Source organism: Stigmatopora argus, chromosome 4, assembly GCF_051989625.1.
Source record: "Stigmatopora argus isolate UIUO_Sarg chromosome 4, RoL_Sarg_1.0, whole genome shotgun sequence".
In the NCBI taxonomy this organism is placed as follows: Eukaryota; Metazoa; Chordata; class Actinopteri; order Syngnathiformes; family Syngnathidae; genus Stigmatopora; species Stigmatopora argus.
Window position 1 is genome coordinate 20,475,210 of NC_135390.1, and position 13,051 is coordinate 20,488,260.

General features: G+C 44.1%; 2 protein-coding genes across 3 annotated transcripts in view; both read right to left on the minus strand.

Moving 5' to 3' along the window:
• The window catches only part of gnb3a (guanine nucleotide binding protein (G protein), beta polypeptide 3a), a 55,945-nt gene extending 54,307 nt beyond the window's left edge, over nucleotides 1-1,638 (minus strand). Inside the window, exon 1 of the mRNA XM_077597620.1 lies at nucleotides 1,579-1,638. The gene's annotated coding sequence lies outside the window, so the exon portion shown is untranslated. The remainder of the gene's footprint in view (nucleotides 1-1,578) is intronic.
• A 93-nt stretch (nucleotides 1,639-1,731) lies between these two features.
• pianp (PILR alpha associated neural protein) lies at nucleotides 1,732-12,803 on the minus strand. Of its 2 annotated transcripts, XM_077599339.1 has the most exons (7): nucleotides 12,352-12,792; nucleotides 12,126-12,242; nucleotides 11,899-12,043; nucleotides 11,122-11,383; nucleotides 10,638-10,716; nucleotides 3,334-3,474; nucleotides 1,732-2,376 (listed from the first exon to the last, which is right to left on the minus strand). In XM_077599339.1, the coding sequence occupies exons 2-7, from the start codon at nucleotides 12,134-12,136 to the stop codon at nucleotides 2,355-2,357; spliced, it is 660 nt and encodes a 219-aa protein (XP_077455465.1). In that variant the 5' UTR covers nucleotides 12,137-12,242; nucleotides 12,352-12,792; the 3' UTR covers nucleotides 1,732-2,354. The 2 variants fall into 2 exon arrangements, with proteins under 2 accessions (XP_077455465.1, XP_077455467.1); XM_077599341.1 differs by lacking the exon at nucleotides 3,334-3,474 and having other exon boundaries at nucleotides 12,126-12,803.
• Between the last annotated feature and the right edge of the window lie 248 nt (nucleotides 12,804-13,051).

Here is a 13,051-nt window from a genome sequence, read left to right on the forward strand (position 1 = left end):
CCGTCTCTGTTATGCCAAGACCAAAAAGAAAAAAATATATATCCTTCGGTCATTTTGGCAACGCTAAAGTCTGTTTGTGTGGTGAATATTTCTGGGAAACAGGGGTTTGCGCTATTTTGCACGCAGTGTCAGCCGCAGGGAATGGTGGATAAGACTGTAAAAAACAGATCTACAGGAAAACAAAGTCAAACACACACACACACTAAGAATTAGCATTCCTCTCCCCCAAAGCTTGAAGTAGAGATCTTTTTTTTTTTTTGAACCGTGACATGTTAAACACATTCCCCGTTAGCTGCAATTTTGCCAAATAGCCCGTCCATGAATGGATATCAGAACGGATTACATCACGGGTGTCAAACTCGAGACCCGAGGCCCAGATTTGGCCCCCTGCAATAATGTAAGTGGCCTACTAATACAGTGGTACCTCGACATACAAGCATTTCGAGATACGAGTAAAATTTTGAGCAAATAATTATCTCTAGTTTACGAGAAAAATTTCGAGATGCGAGAAAGCCAGGTGGCCAAGACATGAGGCTGTTTAGCATTGTAGCGCACTGTCTTTTTTGCCGCATCGCTTTCATGTATAACATATCTACGAGCACTGGGCGGAGCGTTGCATTTTTTCAGTGTTTTTTTTTCGTCACTCAGCACGAATGGCGGAGCGATCGCTACGAGAGTATATATTACTCCTCATAAGAACATCAGGGGCACTGGCTCCGCAACTCCTCGTGTAATATTTCTGGTCACAACTCCCTCTTTGTAATGCCTCTGCGAGCACTGGGCGGAGCGTTGCATTTTTTTCAGTGTTTTTTCTATAAATGGATTAAAAGAACTGAATTAAAAGCCCTGAATATTCAGTTTTTTTATAGATCTAAAACAATGTTTATTTGAGCTTTTTAAAATATATTTTTAGATTTTACAAAATGATTTTTGAACTAAAAACACAGAAAAAATGGATTAAAAATGACAATTATTGATTTAAAAGGGGGGAAATCAGGAAATTTAATATACATCTATACTCTTCATTTTAATTGTATCCTAAAACAGAAAGTCGGCACTCATGATTTACTTTCCCGGGCCACACAAAATGATGCGGCGGGCCCGATTTGGCCCCCGGGCCGCCAATTTGAGACCTGTGCCATAATCGAATTGAACTCAATTATAAGGCAAAACATCGATATTGTGATATCGAGGTTTTACCTTCTAATTGAGTTCGATTCGATTATGCTTAACAAATAAATATATCGATAAATTGTAACACCCTTCCCCTGAAAACAATGTAAAAACAGTTTGAGCACTGACTTATTTTTGCGGCTTGTGCTGTTATACGCATCCTGGCCAGCAGGTGGCAATCTAATACATTCATTCAGATGAACAAAAGAAGTCCCTAAACTGCAGTTACTATGTTGACAATTCTTTTCTTCTTCCACCCATGTTCAAGCATGCTGTTCACAAATTGTGTAATGCAAGTTAGCAAAATATTTATTAAAAGAAAAACACTCATTAACAGCCATAGACGCCTAATCGTTTTTGACTGGGAGTGCCAAAGACTTTGTTTTTGGTCACGAAAATACATACCTGTCAACCTCTGCCGATAACTGCCCTTATAAATGATTATTGATTCCCCTTACAAACCCCCCAAAAAACCTTACAAACACCGTACGACTCGTACGGTGTTTGTAAGGTTTTTGGGGGGTTTGTAAGGGGAATCATAATCATTTATAAGGGCAGTTATCGGCAGAGGTTGACAGGTATGAAAATAGCAATAAAAAACGGCCAAACAACAACGTATAGCTCACACATCTCAAGTCAGTTTACTCGTACCTCAAGGCATCACTGTAATAAGAACCAAACACATTGGTAATCATCTACATGCAATATGTCATACTTGGCGATCACAGTTAGAACGGCCATCTAAAAATAAAACTCAAACGACAAAAAGAGAGCGTTTGTTCGACACAACCCGTTCACAAACTAGAAAACGGAAATTTTGCGGCACAACAACCGCCAACAGATCTTTTCGCCTCGTGACCGACGGCAAGGGATGGCGAGGTCTCGGGCGAGAGGGAGGGAGGGAGGCCGCACGCTTGTTAAAGTCTTTGTTTGCGAATTCGTCATGGTGGGTCGGCGCCACTCGGGGGGCCGTGACAGCCACGCGGAGGGAAATTTACGGGCGTGATGAGTTTAGGATTAAGACCTCGGGGTAGCCGGGGAGTTTGAATACCTGCGGTCCCTCGACGGATTTCACAGTTTGGGTGAGAAAGGGAAACATCTTGCTGGGAGGGACGGAGGGGGCGGGAAGAAAAATCTGGAGGGTGCGTTCGCCGGTGTTGGCCATATGGAAAAGAGCCACTTCAGAGGTTTACAACCGGGATCCTGAGAAACACAAGAAAGTCTGTTAGAAAACATGAACAGAAGTCTGCTGCCCGTGGAGGGGAGGAGGGGGTTGCTTGCTTGTCACGCTTTGTTGTTACTTCACCACCGCAGGGCAATGTCAGTATTGAAATGAATCAGAATTGCAATAATATTATCTTTTACAAAGTTAATGTGTCAAAGTGGCGGCCCGGGGGCCACATCTGGCCCGCCGCATCATTTTGTGTGGCCCGGGAAAGTCAATCATGAGTGCCGACTTTCTGTTTTAGGATCAAATTAAAATGAAGAGTATAGAGGTATATTTAATTTCCTGATTTTCCACCTTTTAAATCAATAACTGTCATTTTTAATCCATTTTTTCTGTGTTTTTAGTTCAAAAATCATTTTGTAAAATCTAAAAATATATTTAAAAAAAGCTAAAATAAACATTGTTTTAGATCTATAAAAAACTGAATATTCAAGGCTTTTAATCCAGTTCTTTTAATCCATTTATAGAAAAAAAATCTAAATATTATATCTAAGATGGTCTGGCCCCCGTAAAATCAAGTTGACGTTAAAGCGGCCCGCGAACCAACCCGAGTCTGACACCCTTGTCGTAGACCTTGGTAAAAAACTGGAGCCAGGCTGGCACTGGCCCAGATGTGAATCCCCCCCCCCCCCTAATTTCTGCCGCTAACAGGAAGGTATAAAAGTTGTGACAACCAACCCCGTTTTCCATTAATGTGAGGTAGAGGCCCAAAAACTGGAGAAGGCAAGAAGCCTATCATATGCAACTAAAAAAGGCAAGTGCTGCGCTATAATTATCCTTATGGAGATTGACTCTAAATACCCCTAGAAGAAAAGCGGCTTTCAGTGGGTGGTGGCCAAGTTGGGGCGCCTTGTTTTTTTTGGGGGGGGAGGCTTCTGTGAGCGCCGCGTTTAAATGACAATAGGACGCGGCGGCGTGAAGCGAGTCGTTACCTCTCGCGGTCGGCGAAGGAGGCGCTGCGTAGCGTCTGCCGACTCTCCTCGGAAGCCAGGGCGCACGGTAGAGCGCGGGAGAGGGGCGGGGCCACGCCGCGGGAAAGCGGGGGCGGATGCCGGGAACAGCTGCGATCGTAACTGGGGACGTAGAGGGATGACAGGAGAATGAGTGCCATTGGTTTGTTCATGCAAGTTTGCGGGCTAGATTGTTTTTTGGGCCATAAGAAGGTCATTTAAAATGGCCGCCATTGATGGTGGTAGACGTCACATCCATTTTGAGCATTTGTGCGCCTTGATCAGTTTTTTGTGGTGGTGGTGGTGGTGGTGGTCGGGTAAAATAATACAAGGAGCTTTGCTTGTCAACGCATCCCCACCGATACTTATGCTACCTGCTTGGAAGTAGCATTACGTGCTCTCAAGGGCTGTCTCGAATCAAATCGATGCGAGGTAACTCAATTTTGAACGAAAATTAAATCCGACAATTGGACGGATCTGATTAGGATTGAGTTTGTTTTGTCCTCAGTGTTTCCTGTAGCGTTTAGTGGGTCAGAAAAGGCCACGGCGGGCCTTGACCGCCCGCCGCTGGACGAGGACGAGTGGAGAAAGATCCGGAGGGGGGTGGGGGGGGTTGAGCGGCAGAAACAGCGCAGTCCTTTAGACTTCGGCAAACACATTAACGCCGCCAATGCGAGAGAGGATTAGCGGCCCTCGTTGGACTCATTAAAACAATGTCCGTGGGAAGGAAGAGGGGGAGGTGGCAACGCGATTGGGGGTGGGGTGTAAAAAGGCGAAGAAATAGACGTAGAGCAAGGGTGTCAAAGTGGCGGCCCGGGGGCCGCATCATTTTGTGCGGCCCGGGGAAGTAAATCATGAGTGCCGACTTTCTGTTTTAGGATCAAAATAAAATGAAGAGTATAGATGTATATTAAATTTCTTGATTTTCTCCCTTTTAAATCAATAATTGTCATTTTTTAATCCATTTTTTCTGTGTTTTTAGTCCAAAAAACATTTTGTAAAATCTAAAAATATATTGTAAAATCTAAAAATATATTTTAAAAAAATCTCAAATAAATATTGTTTTAGATCTATAAAAAAACTGAATATTCAGGGATTTTAATCCAGTTCTTTTAATCCATTTATTAAAAAAAATCTAAACATATCAAAAATGGTCCGGCCCACATGAAATCGAGTTGACGTTAACGTGGCCCGCGAACCATCAGTTGCACTAAAGCAATTATACTAAACTACAGTGGTACCTCAGCTCTACCTATGACATGCTTGAGGTACGCTGAAAATTTTGATCAAATAATTTGCCCTAGATACGATCAAAATTTTGAGATGCGACCAAGCCAGGTGGCCATGACATGAGAGGCTGTTTATCATTGTAGCGCACTGTCTTTTTTGTCGCATCTCTTTCGTGTATAACATATCTACGAGCACTGAACGACTTATTCAGACGGGTTTCTCCTACGCATCAACCAGGAAACACACAACGCGCATGCGCGGGCAAAAAGAGGGCTTTCTGGGTAATGAAGTATACTCGTGCACACAACACTGATAGCCAATGGCACCCTTTCTCAGAATACAACTTCATTACCCACAATCAATACGTGGGTAGGCTGTTATTCCTTCCTTAGCCTGTTAGCTCCCGTTAGCTCCCGTGATCGCTCATTCAAGACTACTTCTCTTTGGCAAGTGGTCGTGCGTTATCCTATTGTGAGGACATTTGTGTCCATCATTTTGGGAATATTTTGAAGGGAATATGACAGCAAACAGCCCATCGATAGCGAACGTGAGGGTGGAGGCGTGGCAAACAGCTAACCCACAGAACGAAGGTAAAAATAAAATTAAAACAAAATTAGAATTCAGTTTTGTGTAAAGTTACATTAAACGTATGTTTGAGTGTCTGTATATATTAATCCAAGTTAATTTAAATTTGTTTGTTCCGTTACGAGTGGGTTGCCGTGGACAAAGTCCCCCGAAACCCCACCGCCTGCCTCTATGTCCCTCTCTCTACCCTTCGCGAAATGTGTCTAATTTTAGTACTATTAAACACATTGTAGTACTATTAAACCACTAGTTATTTGTTACTTTGTTAATAGATGGCAAATTATACGAAATAAAACTTTTTCCAATCCAATATCCTGTTTTTTGGTGTTTTTTTCAGAGGGTTGGAACGAATTAATTAGTTTTTAGTTCATTTCAATGGGAAACGTCCGTTCGAGTTACGAGAATATCAACATACCAGCTCAGTCCCGGAACGGATTAAGAACCGCCAGAGAATCAAAACATGTTGGCTGGATTTAGAAAAACCCGATGCCTGACAATAGAGGAACAAACAAAACTGTCGGCGTATTAGACCTAAGCTACGAAAAACCTCATGAATAAAAGATATCAAAGCCTAAAAGTTACTGTACCTTCTGCTTGGAGGCGGCAAAAACACGGCTGAATGGACTCAAAGTGGCAGCTGTCTCAACACCTGCGCAATTCACGACGGGCTACGACATCAGAGGGTTGCCTCGCTATGCTAGTTAGGCAGTAAAACGGCGCAACGTGCCACAAATTGTCTTTAAATGGACAAGAATAGGACACGCCGTCCTCAAACGAGTCAGCGAGCACAAATGAAGCGCCCTCTCACCCGCAAAAAAATTGCAAACACGTCTCGATACTCTCGCCGGGATTTGCAGAAATGTTGTCTACGAGGAGATGGATTTTTTTGCGATAGTGTCAATCAAAAATATGAGCTGGGCTCTGGCTTTCTTGTTTGTTATTGATGTATCGATAGAACCTGACATGCTGAGATTAAAGATGTCAGAAAACTGTCGCGACTAAAAACAAATCATCTTCCGTTTTGATGTTTTTGTTCTTCGTACAATTGATTGTGGATGTTTTTTTTTTTTCCCCTTCTGGTTGACTTGATATTTTCAATGCAAATGCCAATCCTTGGAATCGACAATACAAGCGTAATTTAATTTACACTTTGAACACTCGAGTGGTCTTTGTCTGGAAATCGATACAACATCTTGGTCTGAGGTTTTGTTGTTGTTGAAATATGTCAAGAAGACTGAGCTTTTCTTCATCTGATTCCGCTTAGTAAGGCAGCAAATTCCTTCAAATCGGTTTTTACGAACCAATCACGACCCCTAGTTATCACAGCGACCATTTTCAAATACAGTGGTACCTCTAGATACGAGCTTAATTTGTTCGGGGACTGAGCTCATATGTCGATCTTCTCGTAACTCGAACGAAGGTTTCCCATTGAAATGTAATTCCAACCCACCCTTATCTTTTTTGGCCCACCAAGTTAATGCTATTGTTGTATTTTTTACAGTAGCTTGTTTTCTAATTAACATTGAGCTACCGTATTTTCTCGCATATAGGCCGTATTTGTCGCTGAAAAAAATGATGACTGAATCAAGAGTACGGCTTATACGCGCATAAATACGACTTTTTATATATTGTTAGATTTTACAAAATGATTTTTGAACTCAAAACCCAGAAAAAATGGATTAAAATATGACAATTATTGATTTAAAAGGGGGTAAATCAGGAAATGTAATATACATCTATACTCTTCATTTGAATTTGATCCTAAAACAGAAAGTCGGCACTCATGATGTACTTTCCCGGGCCACACAAAATGATGCGGTGGGCCAGATTTGGCCCTCGGGCCGCCACTTTGACACACATGCTCAATGTCCTTATCCAACCTTAGCAACGCCTGTCTTCTTCGCCTTCCGTTAAGGTTAACACCATCACACTCGTGATATTCACACCCAGAAAAAAAAAACAACTTGGAGTCCATACGCAAGCAAAATGAATTGGACGCTAGCCACTTTCCACGATATGCTATCATAGGAGTCCATCTGTACTCCAACACATGGCGTTATTTACACATTTATGACACTCGAGAGCCAAGCCGTCTATCACGTGGCAGAGTGACGACGGGCCGCCTCGTCCCCAGTTTGAATCAGGTCATTGCTGAAGACAATTCTAGAAGCAACAGTTGGAAACCGTCGAAAAAAACCGTTTTTAATCGCGTAGTCGCTTGCAGGAAACGGAAGGATTAAACGGCAAGCCACACCGGGACGCCAAAAAAACTGGCGTTGGAGATAAGATGCAAAGAAGACGGCGTTCCAGCGCGCCAGCGACAATTACAATGACGACACAAAGCCGAGAAGCCGAAGGAAAGAATTGCTGGAAAGACACGGCTATCGGGATCAAGAAAGAAAATCCCGGCGAGGCGAAAGTGGGAGGATAACGAAGCAGGTTTCCGGAATCCGAGCTCAAGTCTGAGAAGCGAATACAAAGTGGAATCAACGGCGTTGTTCTGGGCGCCGATTTGGAAAATACGATTGGGAGTAAGAAGGTGGAGAATGAACGCGTAAATAAGCAACATAAAACAACCTGACAAAAAAAAACCTTGATGGAGAAAGACGCGGGAAAATAAGGCGGAGAAGACCCGGCGGTCAAATCAACTTGACATTATTGGTCTGATCAGCAAAGCGTGGAAGTGCTCCACTATATCATCTCCAAGAGTCCCCCATTTCCCGCTAATGGCCACTCTCGGGCCAGGCAGTATATACTAAGCCACGCCCATCCCTAGTACAGTGGTACCTCGACATACGAGCACCCCGACATACGAGCATTTTGAGATATGAGTAAAATTTTGAGCAAATAATTATCTCGAGATACTAGACAAATTTCGAGATACGAGAAAGCCAGGTGGCCAAGACATGAGAGGCTGTTTATCCTTGGACCGCACTGTCTTTTTTGCTGCATCTCTTACATTTATAACAGATATCTACGAGCACTGGGCGGAGCGTTGCATTTTTTTCACTGTTTTTTTCCGTCACTCAGCGCGAATGGCGTAGCGATCGCTAATACGAGCAGTATAGTATATTACTTCTCATTGGCTGCTCATAAGAACATCAGGGGCACTGGCTCTCTCACCGCAACTCCTCATGTAATATCTCGGGTCGCAACTCCCTCTTTGTAATGTCTCTGCGAGCACTAGGCGGAGCGTTGGATTTTTTTCAGTGTTTTTTCCCCCACTTAGCCTGTTAGCTCCCGTTCGCGGAGCGATTGCTAATTCAAATCTACTTCTCGTTGGCAAGTGGTCGTGTGTTATCCTATTGTGAGGACATTTGTGTGCATGATTTTCAGAATATTTTGAAGGGAATACAAAAGCTAACATCCCATCAATAGAGAAAGTCAGGGTGGAGGTGGAGCAAATAGAGCCAACCCGGCCGGTAGCAAATTTAAATACAAAATTAGAATTAAGTTTAGTGTAAGGTTAGATTAAATTTATTTTTGAGTGTCTGCATTGTAATCCAAGTTCATTTAAATTTGTTTATGTTATGTTACGAGCGTGTTGCCGTGCAAAAAGCGCCCCCCCCCCCCTCTCTGTCCGCCTCTCTCTCGTTCCCCCTTCGAAATCATATAATTTTAGTACTATTAAACACATTTTATTCCTATTAAACCACTAGTTATGTGTTACTTTGTTAATAGATGGCGAATGAGAAAAAATAAAACTTTTTTCCAATCCAATATCCTGGTTTTGGTGTATTTTCAGAGGGTTGGAACCAATTAATTTGTTTTTAGTTCATTTCAATGGGAAACGTTCGTTTGAGTTACGAGAAAATCAACATACAAGCTCAGTCCCGGAACAAATTAAGCTCGTATCTCGAGGTACCACTGTATTGGCAGCAAGAAGATGAGCATTCTTCATGTTGGAGAGTAAATCTTTAAAGAAGTTATCTTTGCAAGTGTGTGTAGATCTTTCATTTCAGTAATCCTCAAGAGATCAAAGACACGTGATCAAAATTAGATTTTCGCAAGAAATGTGACGTGGGGGCTGCATCTGGGCCCTGTGCCGCAAGTTGGACACCTACGCTGTAGAGAATAGTCAAAACATCCATTCGAGGAAGCAGAAGTGCCAATCAGATTGGGTTGGACGTCAATGGCGAAGAAAGGAAATAAAGACGCCTCCATCCGTTTTCTTGTGAAATAGTCCGTGTGGATTAGCAAGCGCTAAAATTCACACGCCGACGGCGGGGCGGCTCGCGTCTTAAATCCTCAGCCTCCCTCCGGCGTGGAAAGTGAGTAGCCACGGTGGAAACAAGGTCAGCTGTGGAGTTCGTTAGAGTCCGAGAAAGGATGGAAAGAGCTTGGACTTTTCCCTCCTGCGCTCGTGTGGCTTTCGTGGCTTTCCTCCAGGCTAGCTTCTTCCAAACAAGAGCAATTTTGAAAAGCTAACGTTGACCGAGTTGAGCAAATTCACTAGTTGCCGCGATGCTAACCGGTTTAGCGCATTGATGGGAATTTGTGTTGCGACGTTGTATTTGTGTGTAACAGTCTTAGTTATCGTGAAAGTGTTTAATTGGCTCCCAAGGCCCCAGGCACTTTTTACTCAGACAATAAAATATCTCATATATCGGTTTGGTAAGATACTTTTCTGGACTACAGTAATCCCTCGAATATCGTGGTTAGTATAGACCAGACATGACCACGATAATCGAACAATCGTAAAGTAGGGTCTCAGTCGTGATAATCGAGGGAAGGCTGTACTTCCATTTTTGTTGTTGTTGTTATATTTCATGTCAATCTAATTTGCCTAAAATGAACACTACTCCTTAATGTGAATCACATGTGTCAAAGTGATGGCCCAGGGGCCAAATCTGGCCCGCCGCATCATTTTGTGTGGCCCGGGAAAATAAATCATGAGTGCCGACTTTCTGTTTTAGGATCAAATTCAAATGAAGAGTATAGATGTATATTACATTTCCTGTTTCCCCCCTTTTAAATCAATCAGTTTTTAGTTCAATTTTTTTTTGTAAAATCTAAAAATACATTAAAAAAGCTAAAATAAACATTGTTTTAGATCGATAAAAAAACGGAATATTCAGGGCTTTTAATCCAGTTCTTTAAAACCATTTATTTAAAAAAATCTAAATATTATATCTAAAATGGTCCGGACCACGTGAAATCAAGTTGACGTTAAAGCGGCCCGCGAACCAACCTGAGTCTGACACCCTTGCCTTAATGTAAATGGTCGGAATCGGGTTTCAAATGTATTCATTTTGATGTCATGTTTTTTCCGTCAGGTCCTTTATAGTTGTTTTCATTTTCAATTTTCCTCCTAACTACCACAACACATCATCTGTAACTTTTGAATAGATTAGCTCGCCCCTCGCCATAGATAACTTTAGAATAGAAGTTCCCTCTAGTAAGCCCTGTCCCTGAAAAGGTTAACCATCGAAACCTGTGACCCGTTTCTAATATTAAGACAAAGTTCCTACCAGAGTTTGGCTGTGATAATGACGGCCGTGACGATGAGCAGCGAAGAGATGGTCACGGTGACGTAGAACTGAGGGTCCACTGTAACATACCCACACACCCACACACACACACACACACACACACACACACACACACACACACACACACACACACGTGGCCAGTTACTATTCTCAGAGGCGTGACCGTGTATAATTGTGCCGAGAACAAAAGAAGAAATCAATGAGGGCAGCTGAACATGAAATTGGATGTGCGCAAAGACACCCGCCTCCGACTAAAACAGCCGTCCCGCGAGTCTTCCGCGTTTGTCTCCACGCCGCGAGCCACGCCAACTTTATGAGGCTTTCCGGACGCAGCCGACTGCGCTCGGTAGGGCGGGCGGGGGTTTGGGGTGCTTGAGACAGTTAATTCCCAGGAGCACCCTGGGCAATGCGGCACGTCGTTTTTCTTAAAAAAAAAAAAAAAACAATTTTATAGGGAACCCACCTTCCTCAAAGTCAGCTTCCGCCGCCGCGCCCTCGTCCCGCACGCCGTCTCGGTCCCACGATTCCGGGAGCGCCCCCTCTTGGCGAGTCGTGCCGGCGTCGGGGTCGGGCCAGGCCTCGGAGGCCACCGGGGTGTCGGCTTCAAGCTGGCTCCCCTGTTGGCGCAGGTGCTCCGTTTCCTGGCTGGAGAGGAGGTGATAGGTCTCATCCTCCAGACCCTGGGTGGGGCCCCAGACCACCGCCCAGAGAGGGGTGGGCGTCACCTGGGCGCAGGCGGGGGAGGTAGTCTGAGATTTGCAACAAATACTGCAGAAAGTTTCCTCCCACGTCCCCAAACCATCCCGAATGTTGAATAGTTGTGCGTCTCATTGTGTCGTGCGTTTGGCTAGCAACCAATTCAGGCTGTCCCCAAACCTAATGCCTGTAGTGAGCTGGGATAGACTCCAGCACCCCTGTGACCCTTGTGAGGATAAGCGGTACGGAAAATGAAATGTTTGGGGGTTTGAGTTAAAAAGGAAAAAATCGTGTTCTCATTGTATTTATTTATATATTTACTTTTCAGATTTTAAAAAAAAAGTGTCATTGTAGACTAACGAAATTTTATTTCACCAAAACATAAAAAGTCCATGCCCGTGATTGACTCCGGCGGGCCGCACAAAACGACCTGATGGTCCACATCTGGCCCCCGTCCCTCGAGTTTGACCACCCGTGTTTTCTAGCTCGGATATTCCCGCTCGAGACGATCGTACCCGGAGAAATACCGGCGGCGCGTGCCTACCTGGGTGGTGACGGCTAGCGGGACCGGAAGGGGGTCCGCCCGCTCCTCGCCCCGGTCGTCACGGTGACAGGTGGAAGGCTGCGTAACCAGGGCGACCAGCGCCAGGGAGACGAGGGCGGTCAGTCGTGCGACAGGAGCGATGGAGCTAGAGAAGAGGGAGATTAAGAGTGAGAGACAAGTTACCCGCCAACCCCCCTTTCTCAAACTCCCGTTTTTTTTTTTTTTACCATCTCTCCATCGCTACGCTGCGTTCACTGACACTCCGGCGTGCCGATCATCTCTGGAAGATGAGACGAGAGGGGCAAAGAGAGGAAAAACAAAGAGGGAGGGTCCGGCGGTTCCCTCTGTGTAGGATTGGCAAAAATCCCGCTCTTAATCTATTTCTAAATATACACCTTCCCGCGGGCCAAGTTTTAACGCTCAATTATGCAGCACGCGCTCCAAAGTACGCACCGTTAGTCCGCGGCGGTTGCGCGCGCTGACCGCCGAGCCCATAAATCATCATTAGAAACGTCACGCGCTCGCCCAATACTTTCCGCTGACACTTTCAGACAACTTCTAGCGAGTACCGGATGACGTAAATGCCGGTCAAATGGCGCTCAAGCGCCCCCGACGCATTTCGCTGCCTACCTCTGGCGAGTGGAGAGGAGGAATGAGACGGAGAGAAAAGAGGAGATACAGAGAGGAGCAAAAGAGAGAGAGAGAAAAGCATTGGTTGCCGTAGCGACCGAGACATGTAGAGAGAGAGAGAGAGAGATTTAAATGCTAATTGTTTTTTTTAAAGAGCCTCAAATAAAAGAGCTTGATTTCGACGTGAGCTAAAAAAAAAAAGAATTTCACGTTTATAATCTCATTTTCTTGATTCAGAGGGTTGCTGCACCCCCCAAAAAAAAATCAATCATAACAGCAAGGATGCTTTAGAGCTCATGTGTCAAAGTGGCGGCCCAGGGGCCAAATCTGGCCCGCCGCATCATTTTGTGTGGCCCGGGAAAGTAAATCATGAGTGCCCACTTTCTGTTTTAGGATGAAATTCAAATGATGAGTATGGATGTATATTAAATTTCCTGATTTTCCCCTTTTAAATCAATAATTGTAATTTTTCAATCAATTTTTTCTGTGCTTTTAGTTCAAAAATCATTTGTTAAAATCTAAA